The 16,452-nt window shown below is 32.9% G+C and overlaps 1 protein-coding gene across 1 annotated transcript; it reads right to left on the reverse strand.

The window, feature by feature from the left end:
- Positions 1-25: 25 nt before the first annotated feature.
- On the reverse strand, positions 26-10,224 carry LOC119608340. Its single transcript, XM_037962718.1, has 11 exons — positions 10,055-10,224; positions 9,573-9,978; positions 9,228-9,398; positions 9,037-9,163; positions 8,343-8,461; positions 7,907-8,257; positions 1,287-1,643; positions 925-1,095; positions 734-860; positions 519-664; positions 26-446 (listed from the first exon to the last, which is right to left on the reverse strand). Exons 2-11 carry the CDS (start codon positions 9,822-9,824, stop codon positions 84-86), a joined length of 2,184 nt encoding a protein of 727 aa, XP_037818646.1. The 5' UTR covers positions 9,825-9,978; positions 10,055-10,224; the 3' UTR covers positions 26-83.
- Between the last annotated feature and the right edge of the window lie 6,228 nt (positions 10,225-16,452).

Raw genomic sequence — 16,452 nt, forward strand, 5'->3', positions numbered from 1 at the left:
TTGCTCCCCTCCTCCCCCGCTCCCCCCATGTATGTTTGTTAGACTATTTTCATACGTTCAAACCATACATAGTTTTTTCCCTTCTACATATTCGCCAACAGCCATTTTTCCATATCTGCATCATCTATCAAACCACCTGTCCACGATATAATTTGTTTGTAGTTCTTCTTGTGCATGTCCATTACAACTTGGACATTTTCCCTATTTTTACGCAAATGGTCGAGTACCATTTGACCGCGTGTATGTGTACCATTCAATTCGACTGTGGCATGGTAGAGACGTTGTTTGGCAATAGCCAATTTTTTAAAACAATAAGCTGCCACTAGTATGGCATCGCAAACAATCCATTTGACAAAACCTTTAGGTAAATAGACAGCATACTCCGCCGTATTCATAAGTTGCATGGCTTTTGTCTCCACTTTGCCCAGAACGTTAATGCGCCAGTCCTGTTAGAGCATGAAAATTAAAATATATTGTTTTTGGAAAATTAGGAAATTTTTCATTATTTATGAAATTACCATTTCTAAGTTCATTTCACCGTCAACACAAGATTCCCAGGGCAGCACTGTGAGGTCATGTTCTTTGACACTTTCGAAAACAATGTGAGCAGCTTCGGGATCCATCATAAAATTAAATTCTGCACATTTGGTTAAATTACCTTTGCCTAAAGATAAAATAGAAAAATAGTTTTTAAATTTTCACTATTTTACGGGATAGGTCTCATTAAACTCACCTTTATAATTGCCACCCATTACATAGATATTACGAACTTTACTCAAAAACTCATTGCCATACATATTGATACAAGTGGCGAAATTTGTCAAAGGACCCACCAATATGAAATCAATCATATTTGGATACTGAAAAGAAAACCTTTTTTAAAATATACTTAACCGTTTGAATTCCAAAACCATAAAAACTTACCATACAAACCATAGAGTACATGGCATTAACCGCATGTTGGGTTTGTGGTAAAGTTGAGACAACTTCGGGTAAATCGGAAATATCACCAAAACCATCGACACCATAAGCATAACGATTGCATTCCCAGTTACGGGGTAAAAGGGGATTTTTACAGCCCCTATAAACGGGAATCTGTAAATGAATATATGTATGTATATGATGTTATATATTATTAGGATTCTTTATAGCTTCCCCAGAGGAAAGGGGAATTAGTCTTACAACTGATCCCTCTGGGAAAATTGCTTCTAAGATTTTGTAAAAAATAACTTGTGTTTTTATTGGAAAATAATAGTGGGAGAAAAATTTCCCCAAAATATACTTACATCCAATCTATCCACACTTTCCAATACTCTCAAAGTATTTCGGACACAACTATCCACATCGGTATTGCCCTGCACACAGGTGATTGCCAATAGTTTATAAGCATCTGGTAGGCTCTCTCTCTCCTTATCGGTTTTAACATTCTGTGAAAGTTTTTGAAACAATTGCTCACCTTTGATGAGCATAAGAAGACCCCAAGCATCATCAATACCAACATCACAGTCGTAAATAACGAAACCACCAGCAGTTGACATTATTTTTGAATTGGTTTTTTCGGTTTTGGGGTTTAAAATGTTTTTATTTTGTTGTTGCTGCTTTTTTCGTTGTTGTTGTGATAATCGGGCCGGAATTTTTAAAGCCTATAAGAAAAAAAATTGTAGAAAACTTTTTATAATCTTATATTTATTTAAAAAACATGCCATGAACACCTTGTAGTTTGACCTTTGACCTCAACAGTTAATGGTTTAAGATTGTCCGTTTAATAAAAAAAAACTTCGGAAATATATTTGTTATTATCTAGATATAATAGCCTGAAAATATTTTCGTGTTTAACAGTTAAGTATTAAGACGCATTATCTGAAATATAATGCGTCTTCCCGAAATCCGCCGAATTAAAATGCCATTTCGATTTCTTTAAAATAAAAGGCAAAAATAATTAATAGCAAAAAACTAGTTAATAAAATTAATTATTAAAATTTGTAGTTTTATTGGTTTGGTTAGCTTTTGTTGTTGTTAAATTTAATGGATAATACTTAGTTTCCCTGAAGAATTTCAACATTAGGTTGGGCTATCAAAACTGATCGAACTTTTATGTTCGACATAAATATGCATGTATTGTTCGTCGATATGTTCTTATATATTAGATCGAAAACAAAGTCGCTGTTGAGATCGTAAAAAAAACAGTTGATTATAATTTAATATTATGTGGATATTTTAGTAAACTTATTATCTGATTTCTCAGAGTTTAAAAGCTAAAACCATGAATATATGCACAATATTTTTGTGCTTTTTCAATGACTTGAAGAACTTGTTTCAAAATAGTTAACAAAGCTTGGATTGTTTAAATACAAATGGTCTACAGTCTAGTCTAAGTCTAGTCTATAGTCTAGTCTAAAGTCTAGTCTATAGTCTAGTCTATAGTCTAGTCTATAGTCTAGTCTATAGTCTAGTCTATAGTCTAGTCTATAGTCTAGTCTATAGTCTAGTCTATAGTCTAGTCTATAGTCTAGTCTATAGTCTAGTCTAGTCTATAGTCTAGTCTAGTCTATAGTCTAGTCTATAGTCTAGTCTATAGTCTAGTCTAGTCTATAGTCTAGTCTATCTATGTCTTAGTCTAGTCTAGTCTATAGTCTAGTCTATAGTCTAGTCTATAGTCTAGTCTATAGTCTAGTCTATAGTCTAGTCTATAGTCTAGTCTATAGTCTAGTCTATAGTCTAGTCTATAGTCTAGTCTATAGTCTAGTCTATAGTCTAGTCTATAGTCTAGTCTATAGTCTAGTCTATAGTCTAGTCTATAGTCTAGTCTATAGTCTAGTCTATAGTCTAGTCTATAGTCTAGTCTATAGTCTAGTCTATAGTCTAGTCTATAGTCTAGTCTATAGTCTAGTCTATAGTCTAGTCTATAGTCTAGTCTATAGTCTAGTCTATAGTCTAGTCTATAGTCTAGTCTATAGTCTAGTCTATAGTCTAGTCTATAGTCTAGTCTATAGTCTAGTCTATAGTCTAGTCTATAGTCTAGTCTATAGTCTAGTCTATAGTCTAGTCTATAGTCTAGTCTATAGTCTAGTCTATAGTCTAGTCTATAGTCTAGTCTATAGTCTAGTCTATAGTCTAGTCTATAGTCTAGTCTATAGTCTAGTCTATAGTCTAGTCTATAGTCTAGTCTATAGTCTAGTCTATAGTCTAGTCTATAGTCTAGTCTATAGTCTAGTCTATAGTCTAGTCTATAGTCTAGTCTATAGTCTAGTCTATAGTCTAGTCTATAGTCTAGTCTATAGTCTAGTCTATAGTCTAGTCTATAGTCTAGTCTATAGTCTAGTCTATAGTCTAGTCTATAGTCTAGTCTATAGTCTAGTCTATAGTCTAGTCTACAGTCTAGTCTATAGTCTAGTCTATAGTCTAGTCTATAGTCTAGTCTATAGTCTAGTCTATAGTCTAGTCTATAGTCTAGTCTATAGTCTAGTCTATAGTCTAGTCTATAGTCTAGTCTATAGTCTAGTCTATAGTCTAGTCTATAGTCTAGTCTATAGTCTAGTCTATAGTCTAGTCTATAGTCTAGTCTATAGTCTAGTCTATAGTCTAGTCTATAGTCTAGTCTATAGTCTAGTCTATAGTCTAGTCTATAGTCTAGTCTATAGTCTAGTCTATAGTCTAGTCTATAGTCTAGTCTATAGTCTAGTCTATAGTCTAGTCTATAGTCTAGTCTATAGTCTAGTCTATAGTCTAGTCTATAGTCTAGTCTATAGTCTAGTCTATAGTCTAGTCTATAGTCTAGTCTATAGTCTAGTCTATAGTCTAGTCTATAGTCTAGTCTATAGTCTAGTCTATAGTCTAGTCTATAGTCTAGTCTATAGTCTAGTCTATAGTCTAGTCTATAGTCTAGTCTATAGTCTAGTCTATAGTCTAGTCTATAGTCTAGTCTATAGTCTAGTCTATAGTCTAGTCTATAGTCTAGTCTATAGTCTAGTCTATAGTCTAGTCTATAGTCTAGTCTATAGTCTAGTCTATAGTCTAGTCTATAGTCTAGTCTATAGTCTAGTCTATAGTCTAGTCTATAGTCTAGTCTATAGTCTAGTCTATAGTCTAGTCTATAGTCTAGTCTATAGTCTAGTCTATAGTCTAGTCTATAGTCTAGTCTATAGTCTAGTCTATAGTCTAGTCTATAGTCTAGTCTATAGTCTAGTCTATAGTCTAGTCTATAGTCTAGTCATAGTCTAGTCTATAGTCTAGTCTATAGTCTAGTCTATAGTCTAGTCTATAGTCTAGTCTATAGTCTAGTCTATAGTCTAGTCTATAGTCTAGTCTATAGTCTATAGTCTAGTCTATCGTCTAGTCTATAGTCTAGTCTATAGTCTAGTATCTGTCTAGTCTATAGTCTAGTCTATAGTCTAGTTCTACTAGTCTAGTCTATAGTCTAGTCTATTGTTCTTAGCTCCTAGTCTAGTCACAGTCAGCTATAGTCTAGTCTATAGTCTAGTCTATAGTCTAGTTCATAGGTCTAGTCTATAGTCTAGTCTATAGTCTAGTCTATAGTCTAGTCTTAGTCTAGTCTATAGTCTAGTCTATAGTCTAGTCTATAGGTTTAGTCTATAGTCTAGTCTATTAGTCTAGTCTATAGTCTAGTCTATAGTCTAGTCTATAGTCTAGTCTATGTCTAGTCTATAGTCTAGTCTATAGTCTAGTCTATAGTCTAGTCTATAGTCTAGTCTATAGTCTAGTCTATAGTCTAGTCTATAGTCTAGTTATAGTCTAGTCTATAGTCTAGTCTATAGTCTAGTCTATAGTCTAGTCTATAGTCTAGTCTATAGTCTAGTCTATAGTCTAGTCTACTAGTCTAGTCTATAGTCTAGTCTATAGTCTGTCTAGGCTAGTCTATAGTCTAGTCTATAGTCTAGTCTATAGTCTAGTCTATAGTCTAGTCTATAGTCCTAGTCTAGTCTATAGTCTAGTCTATAGTCTAGTCTATAGTCTAGTCTATAGTCTAGTCTATAGTCTAGTCTATAGTCTAGTCTATAGTCTAGTCTATAGTCTAGTCTATAGTCTAGTCTATAGTCTAGTCTATAGTCTAGTCTATAGTCTAGTCTATAGTCTAGTCTATAGTCTAGTCTATAGTCTAGTCTATAGTCTAGTCTATAGTCTAGTCTATAGTCTAGTCTATAGTCTAGTCTATAGTCTAGTCTATAGTCTAGTCTATAGTCTAGTCTATAGTCTAGTCTATAGTCTAGTCTATAGTCTAGTCTATAGTCTAGTCTATAGTCTAGTCTATAGTCTAGTCTATAGTCTAGTCTATAGTCTAGTCTATAGTCTAGTCTATAGTCTAGTCTATAGTCTAGTCTATAGTCTAGTCTCTAGTCTAGTCTATAGTCTAGTCTATAGTCTAGTCTATAGTCTAGTCTCTAGTCTAGTCTATAGTCTAGTCTATAGTCTAGTCTCTAGTCTAGTCTATAGTCTAGTCTCTATAGTCTAGTCTATAGTCTAGTCTATAGTCTAGTCTAAGTCTAGTCTATAGTCTAGTCTATAGTATAGTCTATCGTCTAGTCTATAGTCTAGTCTATAGTCTAGTCTATAGTCTAGTCAAGTCAGTCTATAGTCTAGTCTATAGTCTAGTCTATAGTCTAGTCTATAGTCTAGTCTATAGTCTCGTCTATAGTCTAGTCTATTAGTCTAGTCTATAGTCTAGTCTATAGTCTAGTCTATAGTCTAGTCTATAGTCTAGTCTATAGTCTAGTCTATAGTCTAGTCTAGTCTAGTCTATAGTCTAGTCTACAGTCTAGTCTATAGTCTATAGTCTAGTCTATAGTCTAGTCTATACTCCAGTTTATGGTCTAGTCTATAGTCTTCTCTAGTCCATTAAACCATTCTTACAAAGACTTACCAGAAGATGTTCAATACCTATTTGTTTTTTTATCAACTTTTAAAATTTCCACAAAATACACCACAACTGTTCTAAATAACTAACTGCGGCCAACTAATTTATCTTCTAACAAACTCTTCACAAACTACAGTTTGATTATTAAATTTTAATATTTAATTATGCGTTTTGTTTTTTTGTTACTATAAATTTAAATATTCTCTCTACAAATTTATTAATATCATTTCATGGTTTTTTCCTCCTTGTTTTACTCATTTTCGTACTCTTTTTGGAAAAATTATGAATAAATATTAAGAAAGAGTAAATGATTTTTTTTGTGGGTGAATAGGTGATAAATAGTAGAGGTGTTTAGATAATTAGTTCGGCCCAAATAAATAAAGTGGAAAATCATAAGTGGTTTTGATTTTTAACTTTAAGGAATGCTTGTCTATCCAGGCTACTCCTGCGTTCGAGTCCTGGAGTAGCCTGGTACCTTTTTGTTTAATACTTTATGTTCAAAATATTATAGAGTTTATATATTTTCAGTACTTATAGGTGGGTTGGGGATGTGGATCTTCGACCTTGACTATATAGATCGAGTATAGTTAGACTACCCGCTTTAGTACTTCCTTATGGGTTGGGGATGTGGATTTTCGGTCTTGACTGCAATTAAACTGCTTTAGGATTTTGATCTTTACGCCGCTTAACCATCTAATATATCTCTTTATCTAATTATCATTAGATATCTCACACATCCTATTCTTTATTACGCCCATATTTAAGAAGATGTCAAGAATAGACAATGAAATCTCAGTATATCAAGAGTCTTAGTACATTGAAGTTGAGAGTCAATATGTGTATGTGGAAATACATGTTAATGCTTGTCGTCTCGGGATCTAGTTTTCAGATTCACAAGATCATTTAGAAGATAGCATAGTATTAAATATGGGAAAACATAAAAACTTATTTTTTCTTAAAATGCTAGATTTTAATTTAAACTACTCTGGGTTTTAAGGTATATCTCTTTTTTATTTTTTTAATTTCTCTTATGTAGATTTAAATTTTGCTTATTAAATTTATTTATAAAATTTATAAATAAAACATAAGCAACAACTTTCAAATACATTTCTTCAAAATTGTCAATGTATGTATCTTTTGTATCTGTATTTTTGTTTAAAAGATTTAAAATTCTTCTTTAATTTAGCTTTAAAATTTTATATTGGTTAAAGATATAATCACGCTAGCAGTAGATATCTACATATCTGTCTTCTGCAAATGTTTTTTAATTTAATCTAATTTTATTTTAGATTAAAAGAGAGTGATTAAAAATAAATTATGTTTATTCATGAGATAACAAAAACATGAGATAAATAAAATTTTGCAAAATCTCAAGCTGGAAGCTCTCAAAATATCATTTATAATTAACTTATAAATGCGTTTATCTGCTCAAAATGTTACTTCACTTTAATTACTCAGAACCCAGCACCATTTCAAAAACGAAAAAGTACCAAAAAACTTACCTTTTATTGATTTTGGACTACTCAGGACTTTGAATTTTAATGTTATATAGTTCAAAGTTCAGTCGAAGAACTAAAAATAACCATAAAGTCCTCTTTTATAGATTCTCATTTACACGAAACTCGGGATTTAATATTATAGAAAACTCAAAAAGTACCATTAAAAAAAACCCAAAAGTCCCAAAAAGTTACCTCTTATATATATTTTTTTTTTTAATTTTATTTAAAAATAAAGCAATTCTACTTAAATTAAAAATTTATTCCTAACCTAATATTTTATATTAAATAAAAAAATTGCAAAACTTTTTGTCACACATATACATATTCACATTTACATATATTTCCGTAACGTTGCTAAATGGGATCATATCATAGTTGCAGCAGCACGACAAAAGCACTCGCCATATCCTAACGTACCACAACATAACCTCCTTTCTTTTAAAAATACAACTAATATTGTAAATAACTATTCCAACGCTCTCCCTTTATATGTTTGTTTAACTATTTACATAGTTTTTCCGTTCTACATATTCGCCAACAGCCATTTTTCCATATCGGCATCATCTATCAAACCACCTGTCCACGATATAATTTGTTTGTAGTTTTCCTTGTGCATGTCCATTATTATCTGAGCATTTTCCAAGTCTTTACGCAAATGGTCGAGTACCATTTGGCCGCGTGTATGTGTACCATTTAGCTCGACTGTTGCGTGATAGAGACGTTGTTTGGCAATGGCCAATTTTTGAAAACAATATGCTGCCACTAGTATGGCATCGCAAACAATCCATTTGACAAAACCTTTAGGCAAATAGACCGCACATTCTACTGTATTCATTAGTTGCATGGCTTTTGTATCCACTTTGCCCAGTTCATTGATGCGCCAGTCCTGTTCGCGTATAAAAATTAAAATTTATTGTCTTTGGTCAATTCTTTTGTAAAATTAGATAAAAGTTCATTATTTACGAAATTACCATTTCTAAGTTCATATCACCGTCGACACATGTTTCCCAGGGCAGCACAGTGATGACATGTTCTTTGACACTTTCGAAAACAATGTGAGCAGCTTCGGGATCCATCATAAAATTAAATTCTGCACATTTGGATAGGCCGGGACCGGAAGATAAAATAGCAAAGAGGTTGAAAAAGCCCACAGGACAGAAAAACAAGGGAAGGAGGAGAGAGCAAAGGCGGAAGGGGCCCGAAGCGAGAGGAGGGCGGCGAAAAGGGGAGCGAGCGAGCGAGCGAGCGAGCGAGCGAGCGAGCGAGCGAGCGAGCGAGCGAGAGCGGCGAGGAGCGAGCGAGCGAGCGAGCGAGCGAGCGAGCGAGCGAGCGAGCGAGCGAGCGAGCGAGCGAGCAGGCGAGCGAGCGAGCGACCAGAGAGAGAGAGAGCGACGAGCGAGCGAGCGAGGAGGAGCGAGCGAGCGATCGAGCGAGCGAGCAGGAGCGAGCGAGCGAGCGAGCGAGCGAGCTATCGAGAGCAGCGCGCGAGCGAGCGAGCGAGCGAGCGATCGACTATCTATATATCTATCTATCATCTATCTATATCGATCTATCTATCTATCTATCTATCTATCTATCTATCTATCTATCTAGCTATCTATCTATCTATCTATCTATCTATCTATCTATCTATCTATCTATTACAAATGTTTTCATTCTACTCACCTCTATAATTGCCACCCATTACATAGATATTACGAACTTTACTCAAAAACGCATCGCCATACATATTAATACACATAGCGAAATTTGTCAAAGGGCCCACCAAAATAAAATCAACCATATAGGGATACTGGAAACAAAAACCGCCTTTTAAAAAATAACCATTGAAATATAAATAAACGACAAAAACTCACCGTACAAACCATTGAGTACATAACATTAACCGCATGTTGAGTTTGGGGAAGAGTAGAGACAACTTCGGGTAAATCCGAGATGTCACCAAAACCATCGACTCCATAAAAATAACTAGTGCGTTCCCAAGAACGTGGTAAAATCGGGGTATTGCAACCCTTATAAACGGGAATCTGTACAGTTAAATCAATATTAAGTTAATAATTGCTTTCAAAACTCGGTATAGTTACACCAAAGGAAAGGGAATTGAGAAAGTACTAGTTTTCTGACTGAAGTTTATAAATTAACAATTTGTCGTTTTAATTTTGTGCAAATTTTTCTTTTAACAATTCCCCAAATATACTTACATCCAATCTATCGACGCTATCCAATACTCTTAAGGCATTTTGGGCACAACTATCCACATCTGTATTGCCCTGTACACAGGTGATTGCCAATATTTTATAAACATCTGGTAAACGTTCTCTCTCCACATCGATTTTAACATTCTGCGAGAGTTTTCGAAATAATTGCTCACCTTTGATGAGCATAAGAAGACCCCAGGCATCATCAATGCCAATGTCACAGTCATAAATAACAAAACCACCAACAGTTGACATTGTTTTTGTATTTCTGTTATCTATTTAAATTTCTTAAGCACGTTTTGGGGTTAATAATGTTTTAATTTTGTTGTTGTTACTGTTTTTGGTTAAATATCTTCGTATGTTGTTGTTATTGTTGACGCCGCGATAACCGAGCTGGGATTTTTGGAGCCTATAAGTTTTTTTGTTTTTAATTGTGTAAAATATTTTTTTTTGTAATCTAATATTTAGTTTAAATAAAATCTTACCAGAAAAAAATTCACCAATTTGTTTTGAATATCTTATAAAAAAAAATTAAAAACAAAACAAACTTAAAAAATATTGTCTTTCAACTTAAAACGCTCACTAAACACACCGCATTTGTTCTACTAATAACTAACTGCCGCCAACTAATTTATCTGCTGCCAAGCTGCTCCACTGCCCAACTACTATTTAATATTTAATTATTCTCCACGTGTGTTTGCGCTCCTCAAAATCTATTTTACATTTTTTACTCTTTTTCTTTCTTGCTTTACTCATTTTTGTGCTCTTCTTTGGAAATGTATCGGTTATTTAACCCTACAAATTATGAATGAATAATAAGAAAGAGTAAAAGAAAATCTTTCTTGTGGGTGAATAAGTGATAAATAGTAGTGGGGTTCAGTTAATTAGCACCGGTCCATAAATAAATTAAAGTGAAAAATTAAAACAAATTGGAAGAATGATATCTTTTTGAAGCTATTGTTCTGGATGGTCCTTTGCGGGTAGCAAACAATTCGCTAATTATAACACAGGAGAATTGACTCTCTTTTGGCGTTCTATGACAGATCTCAAATGCAATTTGGTACCGATTTTATGACATGAGTACCCAGCAGTTTGACCAAGAGTCTTTGCGTCTGAAAATGGGAGTATTTTCCACTATCCTCATTGAGTCTAATTCGTCTTTCGCTCTTTTGTAAGCGAGAGCGAAGACAGTTGTCACTTTACTATCCCCGAGTAATCTAAAATGTAGACACTTAAAAAAACTTAAGCGAATTTTTCATTGTCATGTATTGTCGCCTTTGAACTAGCTTCCTTCTAGGACAAGCACATGTTAAAATGGCTTGTTATCCGTAACACTATACAGGAGTACCCCAAGTGGTAGGTTAAATAGCTAGTTTGGGACTATATTCCCGAATTGCTGGGTTATAAAAGCAAAGGGAATTAAATTGACGTAAAACTAGTACCGGGACTGGTTCTTTATCTGAAGGTCATAAGTCTCTTTGACATGATGATGTCCTTAGGAGATGGAGAATTGACATATCAAAAGTAGTACAAATCAGTCTGTTCCATATTTTGAAATACCTACTAAATTAAGTTAAAAAGGATCAGATGGTAGTCGCCTATATGAAGGATAAATTTCCGTCATATTCATGATCAACTATTCTATATCCATAGCCATTATACAAAGATGAAGTTTGGGTTAATTGAAAATGTAATATCCAACATTTTTCCTTTAGTGATCCGGTTCAATACTTTCAATGTTCATCAGTCCTTCAATTAGGAACGCCTATCTTGTTGTTAAAGCTTATGTGGGAAGTATTTGAAGAAAATTTCAACCCTGGAATCTCATCCTCCGATAGAGCTGTAAGGTCGGCATCAGTCTATAGCTTCCTTCATATGATGTCATTGAAGTTTTATCGAGCTCATTTTAAGGTCCACAATTATGTCGAAACTTATCGTTTGAATGAGTTTTAGCTTTCCATCTGATCACATTACCATTTGATCACATAACGGGTTTTCTCCACATCTTTTAAGAAGATGTCTAAGCCATTAAAGTTTTGCGAGAATTTGGGCCTGGAATAAAAGAATAGACAAAAAACTATCGCGATATTTTATATTTCATTCTGATGATAAATGGATTTTTTGAGTTTTTTTTTAAGAAAAGTTTATGAACCACTTAGTATTGAGCGAGAATAATATTAATGAGCAGTTACCATCCGATTGAACAATCCGTTAATTGTGTATTTCCCACATTTCCTCATATCCTGGAACCAATATCAATTCGTTAAAGTTTCGTCCGATTTGAGATATGGAGTAAATGTATTTAAGAAAACATTTCGATCATAATGCATTGGAGTTGATAGATGTAATTTTCGGGTTCTTCTCTTAAATATATAATTAAATTGTACCAGAACTTTTCGAACTTACCACGTATTTATCACGGAATAAACTTAAAATCCCATTTCTCTTAAATTACAACAATTCAAATTACTCTGTCGACTTCTGATAAACATCTCTTAATTTGTTTAAATTACTCTTAAGAATGCAATAAATTTTGAATTTTGCTTATTAAAATTATTTATAAATTGTTTTATTTATAAATAAAGCAGTGAGTATATGTAAACAACTCTCAGATACCGCAAATTTTATTAAAATTTTCTACAAAACCGGCATTGCGAATTTTCTTGAAAATTGTCAAGTATATAATTAATAGCTTTCTATGTATTTTTTGTTTGCAATATAAAATTCTATTTTAATTTAGCTGAATTAATGTAAGATACCTATATTTTTTGCAAATTTTATTTGCCTAAAGAAAGAAATGTAAAAATAAATTAATAATTTCCTTTTGGATTAGTTATCACGCTTGCAGTAGTTATCCCTCATCTATCTACTGCAAGTGTTTAATATTAAACTAATTTTATTTTAAGTGAAGAATTTAATTAAGTTATAATGTTTATGGAAAATGAAGTGTGATTAAAAATACATTACATATTTGTTTATGGGATTTAAAGTGAAGTGTTGTGATTAAATGGAAATTTACATAAACATGTGTTCAAAAATTAAATAAAGTGTATGCAATTTATATTAGACGCCAGTTCTGGGAATATGTCATTATAATTCAATTAATAAACCATTTTTATTAGCTTTTGTGGGAAGTATTGGAATTAGTTATAATAGAAAAATATTTGAGTTTTCTATTTCATCAAGTCTTGAACATGGAAATTTAATGTAAATTATGCGTAAACTATAATCTAAACTATAGACTTGACCATATACTAAACCATAGACTACACTATAGACCAGACTATAGACTAGACTATAGACTAGACTATAGACTAGATTATAGACTAGACTATAGACTAGACTATAGACTAGACTATAGACTAGACTATAGACTAGACTGTAGACTAGACCATAGACTAGACTGTAGACTAGACTATAGACTAGTCTATAGACTCGACTATAGACTAGACTATAGACTAGACTATAGACTAGACTATAGACTAGACTATAGACTAGACTATAGACTAGACTGTAGACTAGACTGTAGACTAGACTATAGACTAGACTATAGACTAGACTATAGACTAGACTATAGACTAGACTATAGACTAGACTATAGACTAGACTATAGACTACACTATAGACTAGACTGTAGACTAGACTATAGACTAGACTGTAGACTAGACTATAGACTAGTCTATAGACTCGACTATAGACTAGACTATAGACTAGACTATAGACTAGACTATAGACTAGACTATAGACTAGACTATAGACTACACTATAGACTAGACTATAGACTAGACTATAAACTAGACTGTAGACTAGACTATAGACTAGACTATAGACTAGACTATAGACTAGACTATAGACTAGACTATAGACTAGACTATAGACTAGACTATAGACTAGACTATAGACTAGACTATAGACTAGACTATAGACTAGACTAGACTAGACTAGACTATAGGACTAGACTAGACTAGACTATAGACTAGACTATAGACTAGACTATAGACTAGACTATAGACTAGACTATAGACTAGACTATAGACTAGACTATAGACTATAGACTAGACTATAAACTAGACCATAGACTAAGACTATAACAAGACCATAGACTACACTATAGACTAGACTATAGACTAGACTATAGACTAGACTATAGACTAGACTATAGACTGGACTATAGAACTAGACTATAGACTAGGACCATAGACTAGACTATAGACTAGACTGTAGGACTAGACTATAGACTAGACTGTAGACTAGACTATAGACTAGACTATAGACTAGACTATAGACTAGACTATAGACTAGACTATAGACTAGACTATAGACTAGACTGTTAGACTAGACTATAGACTAGACTGTAGACTAGTCATAGACTCGACTATAGACTAGATATAGACTAGACTATGCTAGACTATAGACTATAGACTAGATATAGACTAGACTATAGACTAGACTAGACTATAGACTAGACTATAGACTAGACTATAGACTAGACTATAGACTAGACTATAGACTAGACTATAGACTAGACTATAGACTAGACTATAGACTAGACTATAGACTAGACTATAGACTAGACTATAGACTAGACTGTAGACTAGACTATAGACTAGACTATAGACTAGACTATAGACTAGACTATAGACTAGACTATAGACTAGACTATAAACTAGACCATAGACTAGACTATAAACAAGACCATAGACTACACTATAGACTAGACTATAGACTAGACTATAGACTAGACTATGGACTAGACTATAGACTGGACTATAGACTAGACTATAGACTAGACTATAGACTAGACTATAGACTAGACTATAGACTAGACTATAGACTAGACTATAGACTAGACTATAGACTAGACTATAGACTAGACTATAGACTAGACTATAGACTACACTATAGACTAGACTATAGACTAGACTATAAACTACACTATAGACTACACTATAGACTAGAGTATAGACTAGATTATAGACTATACTATAGACTAGAATACCGACTATACTGTAGACTAAACTATAGACTCGTCTGGACTGTAAAATGGATCATAGACTTGGCTTTAAACTTGACTATAGATTAGACTATAAACTAGACTGATATTGATATTCTTTTATTTTAATTGCGGTTAAATTTAACTTCAATAAGAGTTGCGAAGCACCCAGGGTAAGCTAGTCAACTATAGTAGTTAATAACTATTAACTGGTAGCCCTTAAAATAACATTTATAATTTAACTACTATCTACGCTTATCTCTCACAAAATGTTACTTTACTTAGAAGATCTTGTTACTATATAAATTTTTATAATTAAGAATTATATATGTACATATGTACTTTGATACCTACATATGGTATGTATGTTATCAACATTTTAAGCACCGATTGCAAATTGTTTTATTACACAGACAATATAATTTATTATAGAAAATGTAAATAAATAAACAATATACAAGTTTATTGCTCCAGTTTGTTTTTCTATTTCAATAAGAAAATAAAACTAATAAATTTCAAAATCATATCAGTTCCACAAGTATTTTTGTTATAGTATTGAAATCTAGTGAAATAAAAAAAATAGGTGGAAGCAGCAACTTTTGAATTAGTTTCAAAATTACCTGCTTTTGCAAAGAGAAATAAACTTAAAATTTACGGAAGAACCTTCGTTATTCCTTATTAACTACCCACGCAAAAATAATTAAAACGAAATACCTATGTACTATATGCAGAGAGGATTTTGTTAAGGAAATTTCTTTAAAAACAATGTTTTACTCTCACTGGATTAACCTTTAACGGGCTTTCAAAATTGGCATTATTTGAATATAACTCGAAAAAGGAGGAAGACATAAAGAAGAATAACTTTCAGATATTATAAAAAGTCTAGTCTATAGTCTATTCAATAGTCAGGTCTATAGTCTAGATAATAGTATATAATCTAGTCTATAGTCTAGTCTATAGTCTAGTCTATAGTCTAGTCTATAGTCTAGTCTATAGTCTAGTCTATAGTCTAGTCTATAGTCTAGTCTATAGTCTAGTCTATAGTCTAGTCTATAGTCTAGTCTATAGTCTAGTCTATAGTCTAGTCTATAGTCTAGTCTATAGTCTAGTCTATAGTCTAGTCTATAGTCTAGTCTATAGTCTAGTCTATAGTCTAGTCTATAGTCGAGTCTATAGTCTAGTCTATAGTCTAGTCTATAGTCTAGTCTATAGTCTAGTCTATAGTCTAGTCTATAGTCTAGTCTATAGTCTAGTCTATAGTCTAGTCTATAGTCTAGTCTATAGTCTAGTCTATAGTCTAGTCTATAGTCTAGTCTATAGTCTAGTCTATAGTCTAGTCTATAGTCTAGTCTATAGTCTAGTCCATAGTCTAGTCTATAGTCTAGTCTATAGTCTAGTCTATAGTCTAGTCTATAGTCTAGTCTATAGTCTAGTCCATAGTCTAGTCTATAGTCTAGTCTAGTCTATAGTCTAGTCTAGTCTATAGTCTAGTCTAGTCTATAGTCTAGTCTATAGTCTAGTCTATAGCCTAGTCTATAGTCTAGTCTATAGTCTAGTCTATAGTCTAGTCTATAGTCTAGTCTATAGTCTAGTCTATAGTCTAGTCTATAGTCTAGTCCATAGTCTAGTCTATAGTCTAGTCTATAGTCTAGTCTATAGTCTAGTCTATAGTCTAGTCTATAGTCTAGTCTATAGTCTAGTCTATAGTAGTCTATAGTCTAGTCTATAGTCTAGTCTATAGTCTAGTCTATAGTCTAGTCTATAGTCTAGTCTATAGTCTAGTCTATAGTCTAGTCTATAGTCTAGTCTATAGTCTAGTCTATAGTCTAGTCTATAGTCTAGTCTATAGTCTAGTCTATAGTCTAGTCTATAGTCTAGTCTATAGTCTAG

This window comes from Lucilia sericata, unplaced genomic scaffold (genome assembly GCF_015586225.1).
Source record: "Lucilia sericata isolate MDLA Ls3-8-SP2 unplaced genomic scaffold, ASM1558622v1 Contig000823F_arrow, whole genome shotgun sequence".
Classification (NCBI taxonomy): domain Eukaryota; kingdom Metazoa; phylum Arthropoda; class Insecta; order Diptera; family Calliphoridae; genus Lucilia; species Lucilia sericata.